This window comes from Peromyscus californicus, unplaced genomic scaffold, assembly GCF_007827085.1.
Source record: "Peromyscus californicus insignis strain IS unplaced genomic scaffold, ASM782708v3 Scaffold_6__1_contigs__length_162567912, whole genome shotgun sequence".
Taxonomy (NCBI): domain Eukaryota; kingdom Metazoa; phylum Chordata; class Mammalia; order Rodentia; family Cricetidae; genus Peromyscus; species Peromyscus californicus.
The window spans coordinates 7,575,660-7,588,394 of NW_026294584.1; the positions used below are offsets into that span (position 1 = coordinate 7,575,660).

Here is a 12,735-nt window from a genome sequence, read left to right on the forward strand (position 1 = left end):
CCAGGAATCCCTCGTGACATGCGAACTTTCCCTCATAACTCAGTCTGTATACTAGATCAGAGACTAATTATTCCAAAATATGAAGTTCAAAGTACTTATACATCATTTAATTCATGCATCTACAAAATTAATTACTTCTTCAATAGAGACAAAAAGCAAAACAGAATCATTCAAAATCAGCATCTGAAAATGAAATTCCTTTGCTGAAAATAGATTTCACTGTCTCTTCCACATGTATCAACTGATGATTGTTTTACTGAAAACAATTAAAAAGCCAAGCTTAACTTGGGAAAAAATTCAAAAATATGTTTGTATCAGATTTTTTTCTACTATTTTTGAATCTGCCTGTTAGTTAAAGTTTATAAACAAAATACTGAAATGAAATCAAAGGGTAAGACGGCACTGTAAATTTGTCAGGCTCTCCTGTATTTTAGCTCCTTTCTCTTTTCCCAGCTTAGGAAAATATTCTGGAAGGTACATTTCCTGAAGGACCTGAAGTCCCTGTCAGAACTGAGCTCCTCAGGATCCTCGTGGAAACCTACAAACAGAAAGCAGGGCCAAGCACATCAAGGTGGCTGCAGAAAGACACTTTTCTCTCACTGGCCCCTGGGCCTCACACTCATTTCTCTCACTACCTCATATATTTTCTTCTGTGTGGAAGAACCATGGACTTCAAAGGAAAGCCAGGCAAAGGAAGGATTTGCAGGGTGTGGAAAGAGCAGGAGTCTGGTTCCCCATAACTGAAGAAAACTACCCCCATGATTAGTGATTAACAGTTTGAACTGGCAAGATTTAAGATGAAAGTGTACACATAATTGATTGAAGGCAACGGTTGTGAGTGGAGAATTCTCACTCCTAAAGACAAGGATCACAAAAAAAAGTCTCAGTTTCCACGGCTACTGTCTGGGACTCAGACTTCACTCTGACAGTAATGCACTCCAACCTTTTGGAGAAGCTAATCTCGGGGTAAAGGAGAAGAGAGAGCTTTGGCAGGATTAGACCAGGTACTGCTGGCTGAGAAGCAACATAGCAATTCCTCTCCTAAAGATTTGCAGGATAAAGTGCTCAAGGTGAGGTTAGGAGTCTCCCCCTCCTTTGTTTTCTGGAGTTCCTCATTGTAGATGTCCCATCCTGGTCTTTGTCTCCTCTGTCCTATCTGTCTGCAACTCTCTTCCACACAGCAAGAAAAGCAACCACATAGAAATTTGCAAGTGCAAAATATTCACTTGCTGACTCCAATATTCACTACAGAGACCACTTGGGTTAGCACGGCCTACAAGGTTTCCATTCTATCCCATCTTACTTCCCAACCACAGGCTATACTACCACTAGGAACCCAGTATACCAGTCCTAAGAGGTGACCTTGACTTACTGTCTATAGATTTTGTGGAGCATCTCTTACACTTTCTTACCTCTGCATTTCAGGAAACTTGGATTCTCCTGACTAGGGTACCAATCATGTTATAACTCATCTTCTCAGACTGCACTTGGGTATGACATACCTCCTAAACCAAGCTTGAAGACTAAACTAATGAACCCTCAACTATACTATAATGACATTTTCCAATACAGAAATTTTGTTTTATTTTGCTTTTTGCTAATGTTGGTTACTTGTGATTACTTAGTCAAATGATTTTTCTAAAGTATGTTGGAGCTGATTGCAGTGTTGGGGTTTAGCATAAGAAAAATTACATTTTCCATCACTTAGAATTCAGAAATTTCAGTTCAATCCCTTAGTTAATAAAGATAACTTTTAAGATGGCCAAACCTCCATTTTCATATGTCAGAAAAATTGAAGAATGCTGGTCGCAGGAGTAGGTAAGGTTTACTTTACAATTTATCTTTTCTCACTATAGCTCAGCAAATGCAGGTTCTTCTCCCATTTGCTCATCTCTGTACTCCCCAGGGCCTTTGTATACCAGGTATTCATTTGATGCTTAATTTCTTAAACAGAGTATTCTATATCTGTTTGGAGTATTTAGGGTGAGGGAGTAGATGAAAATTCTATATGGTAGATATCCTATCAAAACTGCTTGGCTCATCCACATCAAATATTTCTCAAGAAACTTCTTTAAAAATTATCTCCACAATGTCTTCTGTAAATGACTGCCTGTCAGCATATCAGAGCATTCACTTACTTTCTGATGGGTAGCCATGCAAGTAACAGCAACAAAATAAATGTTCAGTGTAAGATGAAAAGTCAAAGAACAAACTCTCATCACATATTCTTAAAAAAAAACTACCTATTTCCATTTGGGAAGTTATTTGAAACAAGGAACCTGTTAAAACAAAGCTGCAAACACAACAAAGACGAGCCCTCTTTGGATGACAATTTCAGTATCATCTGCTTCAGGAATTATTCATAACACATATCTGTGATTCCCAACGGCCCTCTCCTGGTCTGCCAGCACACTCTCAGGCTGCTCTCCGTATACTCAGGAAACAAAGTCATTTCAACATTAGCCAAAGTGAAATATAATTACAAATGTATAGCTCCTGCCAAAAGCATGTAACGCACGCCAAAAGACAAATAGACATTGTCTTTGGTCGATCTACTGTTTGAGTTTTCCAAACTGAGATCTTGCATTAGCTCAGCTGAGTTCAGGTAACCATACTTCAAGACAACAACATTTCAGTCTTTGAAAAGTAAAACCTTCAAACTGGACCAAGATTACAATTTATGCTAATACCTCTAATTTAGCAATGGCTTAAAGATCCACCTTAATATGACACATCTTTAAGTTCTTTTCCACTTCTTCAGGAATCTTTACCTATACCCTTTGAAAGGACCCTTTCCAAAGAGTCTTTTTTTCAAAAGGAGTTACTTCCCAAGGCAGAAAAAACAGACGGGTTCAATATTTATCAGCAATAGCTACTTCTTGTATTACATCAGATACAAGATCAGAGGTGTGATAAATGCCATAGTTATCTTAAATTATGAGGCTGTTTCCTTGTTTTCTTGTTTTTAAAAAGTCACCTATCTGCTAACTGGGCACTTGTTACAGTCTTTCTTTCCCCGTGCCTACCCTAAAGTTCACTGCCGTCTCCTACCGGCACCCCAGTCCAGCCACTGAAGTAACAACACAGTAGCTACAGATGTTCCCTCTCCCCTAACAAGAGGAAACCTTCTACACCAGTAGATGAGCTTCCTAAACACCCAGGCAGTCCAAGAGTCTCCTCCCCAACCTACAGACCAGAGCAAGGCAGAGGGACAGTTCGGCTGCATCCATACCAGTTACAGATGTGTTCCCCCCTGCACTGCAGCATCAAGGGCAATCATCCGTACCCCGAGAGAAGAGGAGCTTGGAAGGAAAAGCTTTCTGTTTCATTTTTATAACATGCATGTACTCAGAGCTTAATCTGCCTCCTCCAAATGAAGACCTGCGTAATGTCATAATTTGGAGCTGAAGGTTGACTGGATGGACACTTATAGGAAATTCTCCTTTGGGGAAATCATGAGTCCCTGCTTAGACTGACCATCACTCTCTCCTCTTCAAGCCAAAGTCTGTCTTGTTTTTAAACTTGGCCAAACCAGCAAAGTTCCAGCCAGTGTTAGCACTTCATTCCTATCCCATAATTCCGAACTGCTCAGCTAAATGAGGTGGGGCCTGATGGGGGTGGGGGTATCACTGAGGGATGTTAATTATCATTTTAAATGTTTTTCAAACAGAAAAGGAATGTCAAAAGAAAGCTTGATGAGAGGTTAGGAAGCCGCACACCACACATGGAGTTAGGAAAGGATGCTGGAAGTAGGGTAGAGAGCTTCTTGGAAGGAAAGACAAGGTCAGCCGAGAGTTAAAGCAATCACAGTCTCCGAAGCAGAAGTAAACTTACCTGCATAGGGGATGGTGACAGGAAGCAGGAGGAGGTGCAGGAGCACATGCTGCAGCAACAGGACTGGCAGAAGTTTGGTCCCCCACATCATGCTTGCAGTTCGAGCAGGCTGCTGATCCCTCTGCAGGAGATGCCGGGCTGAGAGAATCCTGTTGCGAGCCGGTCGGGTTCTGAGCTGCTTTTATTGCGATGAGCTAAGTTTGTTGTGTGATTAACTGGAAAGATCTAGGTCTGAACTCCCTCTTACGGTAAGAAACTGTTTAACAACAGCCCTTTACTCTCTTCCAGCCCCTGCCTTTCCTCAACTCCCCCCTCAAACACCCAACAGATCCCAGCCCCCCCTTCCACACACCGCTCCCCCCAAGAAAGAAACTTACAAAGCAAAGGTCACCTGGCCCGAGGCCAGCTGCAATTTGGAAGCTCGAGCTCCAGATCCTAGTGGCTCCTATCCGAGTAGGGAAGGGAGGAGCAAGGCTCGGCCCAATCGCTAAGTCAAGGCACAGGCACAACACCAATTCGCCCCCGTTTGAACACGAAATGCATGTGTTTACATATCTATCTGGGAAAAGAGGAAGGGGAAGCAGCCTAAGAAGAACGCGGAGCAGCCCTTCTGCCAAACGAGCCCCAGCGCCCAAGGCTGCGAGCTTGCAGTGCTGGAGAGATCCATGGATGGAACACCGACCCCAGTCCCCTGGGTTTTAAAGACAGTGCGAGCAGAGGCAGGGAGCCAGGGCACAGAGCTTAGGACAGCCCAGGTAGAGAGTGGGCAGGTAAAAAAGGGTGTGGCCTTGAGGGATGAGAATAAATAACAGCAGAAACAAAATACCCAGGTTGTCAGGCCAGAAAATTGCCCTATCCAACGGTCTCAGGACAGGCAGCTCTCCCCAGGAGACGGGCTATCCCAAACTACCACAAATGGACCCCCAATACATTGTTCAAACGTCTCTTTTCTGATGTATCTGGTGATGCTTTCTCTTAGACCATCCAAAGGGTAGACATGTCCCAATGCTTGTCCCTAACAAGGAAACAGATGCTTGTCTTTCTGAGCTTATACACAGTCACATACGTATGCATGCCAGTATGTATGCACTAAGACTGTCACGAGATCCCTTGAGCTATTTTAATTCCTAAATAATGTCTCTTTTCTCCTGCACACCCCCACAGCATCACACAATCTGAGGGGGAGGGAGGAAGCACTTGCAGGGGGTGGAGGGGCCCTGATCCCTGAGTATCACGTTTTGGTGAGATCATTGGCCAGACTTCTCCTTTTATTACAACACCAGGAGGGTGCTCCGATATGTCAGACGACAGAACACTTTCTTTCTCATGGGTTTTGAGGAATAGTTGCCTCTGTGTATTTCTGAGATGGATACCTATAAGAACTAGTACCTCTTCAGAGAAAGGGAACATCAACAGAATATGAGACTCTCTCTAAAGTAGCCTGCTGCCCTACAGAGGTAACCAAGGGCAAAATTAAAGTCAGTAGCAGGATGGCCTTCCTCTACCATCCCCAGCAAAGGCTCTTTACCCTCTTCCAGAACAGCTACAACCACCTGCAGAGACAAGAAAGAGAGAAAGATTGGAGAGAGGGAGAAAGGAGAGAGGAGGAGGTGAGAAGAGAGAAGAGGAAGAAAATAAGGAAGGAAGGAGGAAAGAAGGAAGGAGGGAGGGAGGAAAGAAGGAAGGAAGGAAGGAAGGAAGGAAGGAAGGAAGGAAGGAAGGAAGGAAGGAAGGAAGGAAGGAAGGATGGAGAGAAGCTATACTGATAGATCTTTGGGGCTGTGGGGTATCTATCAATGAAGGAGAACTCCTTTGAGGGATTTTGCTTTTTAATTTTCCGTGTATGAGTGTTTTGTTTGCAAGTATGTCTGTGTACCACTTGCATGTCTATTCCCTTCAGAAGCCAAAAGAGGGCGTCTGATCCCCTGAAACCAAAATTGAGATGGTTCTCAATTGAACCCTGAACAAACAAGCTGTCCTCTTAACTGCTGGGTCATTTCTGCAGCCCCGTTGGAGGATCTACTTCATATTACTTGTTTCCAATTGCTCTTTTCTTTCGTCACTTTTCCGTATAAAAACTAATTCAAACATGCTTTTTTCAGTTCCTCTCCAATGTCTCTCTAATTGTCTATTGTACTCTTCTAAGAGTTCACTGAACTTTCTAAAAACATTTCAATTTCAGTACATTGCTGACCATGACTCTGAGCGGCCCCAACGCATCTCTAATGCTATGTTGGAAAGTAAAGGGGACTTGTAGAAAACAGTTTTCCCTGTAAATTTTGTAGGTGAAATGAATGGAGTGAGGCAATCAGGTTTTCTGTTTGTGTGTTTCTCCTCTCTCAGAGGGAGGAAAGTCTTTAGGGTTTACAGATTAGGGAAGGGCTCATGCGGCCCTTGCCCTTCCTGAGGGTCTTGTCAATCTATAGGCAGTTAACAGTTGCTGGAGAAATGACGTTTTCTTCAGTGGTTGCCCACATTCTTGTGAACAATCCTAATGAATCTTACTGGGTCACCCCATCCTTCAAAAAGAAGAACACTTGAGAAGGAGAAAGGGGCTCACTGGGAAGAGGAGGAGGACAGCAGAGCAGGAAAGTGACAAGAAGAGGATAATTTGGGGTAAATTTGATCAAAATATACCCATGTGAAAATGTTATAATGAAACTTCTTATCTTGTGTAATTAATATCTGCTAATACAATCATTTTTAAAAGATTGGGACCAAATAAATCTATGATAAAACAGAGAAACACCGGGATATTTTCATAAATTTTAGCTGTCAGTAGGTACAGTAAACACCCTATATCTATTTTAAATTATATATTCTTTATATTTTATTCTGACAAGTTATTAGGTTCATTGAAAACTTAGCTAATATTCGCTGGTCTTTTAGTACATGCAAAGCATTTTAAGTCTTCATATTGTTTGATTTAAACCTTGGGATAAACATAAGGACAATTATACTCACCACATTATAGTCAAAGAAACTTAAGTAAATTATGTTTAGACTCAATGAATTTGCCCAAGGTCACAAAATAGTAAATACTCAGGTGTTAGTTTCACATAGACTGATTATGCTGTGTAGGAAGGAGTAAATCTACCTAAGCTGCATGGGTAGCTAGAATTGTGTGTTCAAGATTCTAATGACCAAAGTTAGTCTAAAACTGAATATATAAGATATACTCAGTACTTATGAAATGCATATTGGTACAGGCTGACCTTAGTTACTCTTCTATTGCTGTGAAAAGACATCATGACCAAGACAACTCTTATAAAAGAAAGCATTTAATTGAGGACTTGCTAACAGCTTCAGAGGGCTAGTCCGTTATCATCATGGCAGGAACCAGACAGACATGGTGCTAGAGCAGTATCTGAGATTGGCAGGCAACAGACAGAGAGAGTCTGCGCCTAGTGTGGGCTGTTGAAACCTCAGAGCCAATACCCCGTGACTCATCTCTTCCAACAAAGACACATCTACTCTAACAAAGACACACCTCCCAATTCTTACCAAGCAGTTCACCAACTGAGGACTTAGCATGCAAATATTTGAGCTTATGTAGGCCATTCTAGGCCATCTTAGGCCACAAAGCCTAACATCCCAGCTATATGGGAAGCTATGGGTTCAAAACAAGCCTATGAACATAGTAAGATCCCACTTCTAAGAACACTTTCAACATATAAAAGCCTCCAAAATTTAGTTTAAAAGCCTCCAAATCTATAATGGAATACCTAAATTTAATAAATTACTAATAGTGCCACTGTTTTACCTTCCAGTCTATCTTCTTTCTAAATCATAATGATTTCCCCTTCTGTTGCTAATTACCAGGTTTTAACTAGTTTTTGTTTTTTGTTTTTTTTTTTTTTTTTTTTTTTTTTTTGGTTTTTCGAGACAGGGTTTCTCTGTAGCTTTGGAGCCTGTCCTGGACTAGCTCTGTAGACCAGGCTGGCCTTGAACTCACAGAGATCCACCTGCCTCTGCCTCCTGAGTGCTGGGATTACAGGCATGCGCCACCATCCCCCAGCTTAACTAGTTTTTTATAAACCTTTGAAATATGTTTGTGAAAATCTTAATAAAATGAGAAGTTTTCTAGGAGAATATTTACATACCATAAACTATGTAATTATTTTAACATTGACAGCTATCCATTACCATAAAATACCATTCTAAATCTGTCCTGAAATTGGGTTTCCTTGTGCATCATACCTGTGATCTTTATATTTTTTTTTCTACCTAAGCCTCGCTATTGGATAATTTATGTTGATTCCCCCTCACTGTGGGAAAGACTACAAAATTTCTTACGACCTGGAATCACAAAATGTTTTGAGACTGAAAGAGAAAACAATTAGATGCAGACATGTGGAATGCTGCATCGTTTTGAACCTATTGAAGTGCAGATACAACGGCAGTGTGGCTCTCCAGATATAGATTGTCCTGTACGGTTTACACAAGCTATTTTGAGGATTGAAATTTAAGTTAGATAGTTACAGTGGAGGAAAAGTCAGAGGCTTCCTCCACTGTGTTGGTTGGCCACATATGTGGTTAGCAATTTCCATAGTAGATAATGAGGATATAGAATATTTCTATTGTCATAAAGTTCTATTGCTGTGATAAACACAATCACCAAACACAACTTGTAGAAGAAAGGGTTTATTTCAGCTTGCAGCTTGCACTGTGTCATCTAGGGAAGTCAGGACAGGACCTCAAGGCAGGACCTCGAGAAGTGATGGAGAGAGGCTGCTGACTGGTTTGTTCTCCACAGCTTGCTCAGCTGCTTCCTTACACCACCCAGGACTCCCTGCCCTCGGGTGTCACTGCCATCAGTGAGCTGGGCCCTCCCACATCAATCACTAGATAAGAAAATGACCCCACAAACTTGTCTACAAGCCAATCTGATGGAAGCAATTTCTCAATTCAGATTCTTCTTCCCAGATAGGTTTAGGTTTGTATTATGTGGACAAAACCCAACCAGCACACCTACAATTTCATAGGGTCCCTGGATATAATACTGATTAATCTAAGGTGGTTCATGAAATGCCATCCAAATGAGATTATGGACTTAACCAGAAAGGTAGAGCCAATCAATGGCAATTAATGATGTAAAATAACAATGGCAATCAAAATTAAAAACCAACGCAGAAACACTAAAAAATATTTGTTGGTATCATTGTAATGTCAATCCTACACTTACTGTCAGAATTTTAGACACTATGAACAAATAGTTGTTGTACTGAACACAAAGAAACAATGACAAAAAAGAACTCATTGTTTAGAGGACAAGTCAAGTTCTCCATGTGAGACACAAGCTCAGGGAACATGGGCATGAGAAAGAAATGTTTTAAAGAGCTACTTTTCACAAAACACCTGTCTACAAGGAATGTGATGCAATCCATAGATCTAAGAGATCTCTTAGAGCTGAGAACATGGCAAGTCTTTGTGCTTTGCAGAAGAAACACGTGGCTTCATTGGAAACAAGTGATTTTAGGACATATTATAGACTTTAGGCAAAGTTGATTTTCTTAATTAGTTCAATATTGATGAATCTCTAAAAGAACCATACTGGTTACTCGATTAACTCATAGACTCAGCCACTCCCCCATGACTTTGGTCATACCCTCAGGAAATTTGTTGCAGAATTTGTGGTGAGACCACAATACAGCATCCAGGAAAATGACAGGAAGAGTCGGAGCATATCATCAAGGGTAGAAATCGTCATGTTCATAAAAATGCCAAGGGTCACTGTTTCTCTAGAAATTTGTGAGACAGACAGGAAGGAACATTTTTTCATACATCTCACTAATATCTATGAAACAATAACACCATAATACATGTGGAGACTGTTCTCTCACAAGCACGGCTTGAGGCATGCTTGCCTTTGGGAGTAGAGAGAAGACAGGCGTTGAGAGCCCCAGGAAATCTGAGCTGAAACTAAACTCTGATGCTGCCTCTTAGGTTTTGTATTCTGAGCCACGTGGGACTGTTCTCTGGATCCAGGGGCCTAGTTAACTAACACTCATCACCTTGAGCTTAGAGGCCAGCTTTTATGTATTTCCAGGTGTCGGTTGCTTTGTTAAATTTGAAGTGCCCGAATGTTATAAACCCTAAGCACTCCACACCTGGCATGTGAACCCAGGCATATCAGTAAAATGCAGGAATTGGGGGGAAATCGCCTTCTTTTGTCTGACTTTAGAATCCAATGAAGATAAAAAACTTGGTGTAAAAAAATGCAGTCTTCACAGTGAGGGATTTTTCAAAGCAACTGTTTAATCCATTCATCTTGCATCTTAAAAGCCATGTCATAAAATTGAGGTTTCTCTTTCACTATATGTACATGTTGCGTGTTTATTGTGGTCTTGGGGATATCTGAGGGCAACTCCATTTGCCAGATGGCACTAGGCACAGGAATTACATTTCAAACTTGGGAAGAAAGGCTCCACATACATACACACATACATACATAGACATACACACACTATGTATATATGCTATATTGTACACAATTCATCTAGTGTATGGGCTGTACTCACAATTACAACCATTTACCTATTTGATGTGATGGCAGTGCAGTGCTATATAACATATATGGATTGTAATTCATGGCAGTACTTTAGGTTTGTATAAAGTTTACACAGGAGTCCATAATCTATAATCCTTAGAATCCTTTTGGTAAATGGTAGACTCCTTTTTCCTTGAGTTCAGGAATATTGGCTTCCCTAGGACCTGTGGAGACTGTAGAGAGCTCAGGGGGCTATCAAATCCACCAGAAACATTGCTTTTTTTCTAGATACAGAATGTTGGATGTGAAAAAAGAAATCCGTGGTATCTGAAAGAGCCGTGCCTTTTAATTATTTAGTTTTTCCATGGTTAAACAATTTAACCTTTACATGGTTTTACAAGTCACAGTAAAGCTATTGGGAAATATCAAAATTGTAGAAAATGTAAAGTGTAAAGGATAGATGTAGTACCTTTCCCAAAGCTTTAATCTAATCCAGAAAGAAAAGAGAAAACGAAAATGAGCCAAGTGTTCTCACCCTATACCTCTAAAACAGTATCATGCATCGTATACTGAATAGGCGATGACATTAAGCAGAACATCCACTATGAAGAACATTAGATTACAACTACCTTTTCTTCTGAGACAGGGTTTCTTTGGAGCCTGTCCTGGAACTCGCTCTATAGACCAAACTGGCCTGGAAGTCACAGAGATCAACTTGCCTCTGCCTCCCAAGTGCTGGGATTAAAGGCATGCACCACTACTACTTGGCTGATTATAACTACCTTAAAATACAAAGTAAAACCTTGAAGTGGGAAATGTAGCTCAGTGGTGGAGTGCCTACTTTGAATGGCTTCCACCTCCAGATACACACACACACACACACACACACACACACACACACACACACATGCACGTACGCACGCACGCACGCACGCAGCACGCACGCACGCACGCACACAGGCAAAAAAAAGAGAGAAAAAAACTTTTTCTTGACTGGATAAACAAAATGTGTTCATTGAATTTGTACAACAACCTCTTGTACTTGGTTGATGAAATAATTTATCATATTGATGTAAATATGAAAGTTTACAGCTTTCCCCTTGAGGAGTCAACCAAAATATTCTTTGCAGCCATGTATCTGTCTAGTATTTCTTCCACTGAAAGCTGTGCTAACATTCTTCTAGTGTATCTTGATTCTTCAACACTATTACGTCTTGAAACTCGGCATTATCTTGAGTGTTACTTATAAAAAAAGTGCTTTGCCTAATTGTTTATTTTTTCCATGATATATAGTTTCAACACCTGGCTGTTAATGGTTCTTGTCATGGATTTATTTACTTCCAGGTTAATGTACATACTGAGATAATGTAAAGTCCAGACTCGATGGTTCAAATCTTAATTATGTAATTTACTAATTGGAAAAACCTAAAAAAATAATTTGCTGTACTTCTTTGAAAAGTTACAATAATAGCAATTGCAACAGATATTCATAGTTATACTTAAATAGAAAAATACAATTATAATTCTTGGTTACAGAGAAAGGCATACAAAACTCAAAGGACACACATTAGAATACACTCAGTTTTAGTTATTATAATTATTTTTGATACTAAAACATTTACGATATCTCATATGGAAACACCTAATTTAAAATAAAAAGTGAAGACATGATTTTGGCATGGGGTATTAGGAAATCCCTCAGTGTTTTACAGTTATTTAATCCAAAATGTCTCCTAATATTATAATAAACTTTATGTGTAACCAAATATGAACTAGGTTTTCCATATGTGTCCATATATTAACTCATATTGAGGAGAAGAAAAAATACAGATATCCATTTTATAAAATATTCCTAATGAAAAAATTATTAAGTAGATAGTTTTACAATGTAAAAAAGTTTTGACCATGCCCAACTTTGCTTTGATCTCTTTCCTGGACAAATGTCATCAAGTTTTCTGTTTTTCTTTTTGTAAAATTCTGAGACAGGTTCTCACTATGTAGTCCAGGCTGGCCCGAACTCTCTGTGTAGCCCAGGCTGGCCTTGAACTAACAGAATACCACTTGCCTCTGCCTCATGAGAACTGGGATTAAAGGTGTGTGCCACTATGCCAGGACTTAAATAATTTTCTTGCAGTTATTCAGGGAAAATAGAGTCTTAGAAATTAATGTTTGTGTTTGTTCCATCTAAGCAGTCATATCAATAACATGCGTGGTTCAAAACATACTTATTGAGTAAATTTCTCAATGCTAAAATGTTAACTAAATGTTTTAATTCAAAAAAGACAAAGTTAGCCACTCACCATTGTCTGCAGAGTATGTGATTGAACAGGTACATTTTATCTCATAAACAGGAGCCTGTAACAGTGTCTGGCAGTATATCTTAGCAACTACCAAAAGCTACTGTGGTGATT

The 12,735-nt window shown here is 40.1% G+C and overlaps 1 protein-coding gene across 3 annotated transcripts in view; it reads right to left on the reverse strand.

Annotated features, from left to right (window-relative positions):
- Hgf (hepatocyte growth factor) overlaps positions 1-4,502 on the reverse strand; it is a 65,100-nt gene extending 60,598 nt beyond the window's left edge. The window contains exons 1-2 of one of the 3 annotated variants that reach the window (XM_052721209.1): positions 4,212-4,502; positions 3,835-4,009 (exon numbers count right to left, since the gene is read on the reverse strand). In XM_052721209.1, coding sequence (XP_052577169.1) covers positions 3,835-3,925 — 91 coding nt within the window. In that variant the 5' untranslated portion in view covers positions 3,926-4,009; positions 4,212-4,502. Of the gene's footprint in view, positions 1-3,834; positions 4,125-4,211 lie in introns of those variants that run through there. The other 2 variants (XM_052721207.1, XM_052721208.1) reach the window with 2 other exon arrangements.
- Between the last annotated feature and the right edge of the window lie 8,233 nt (positions 4,503-12,735).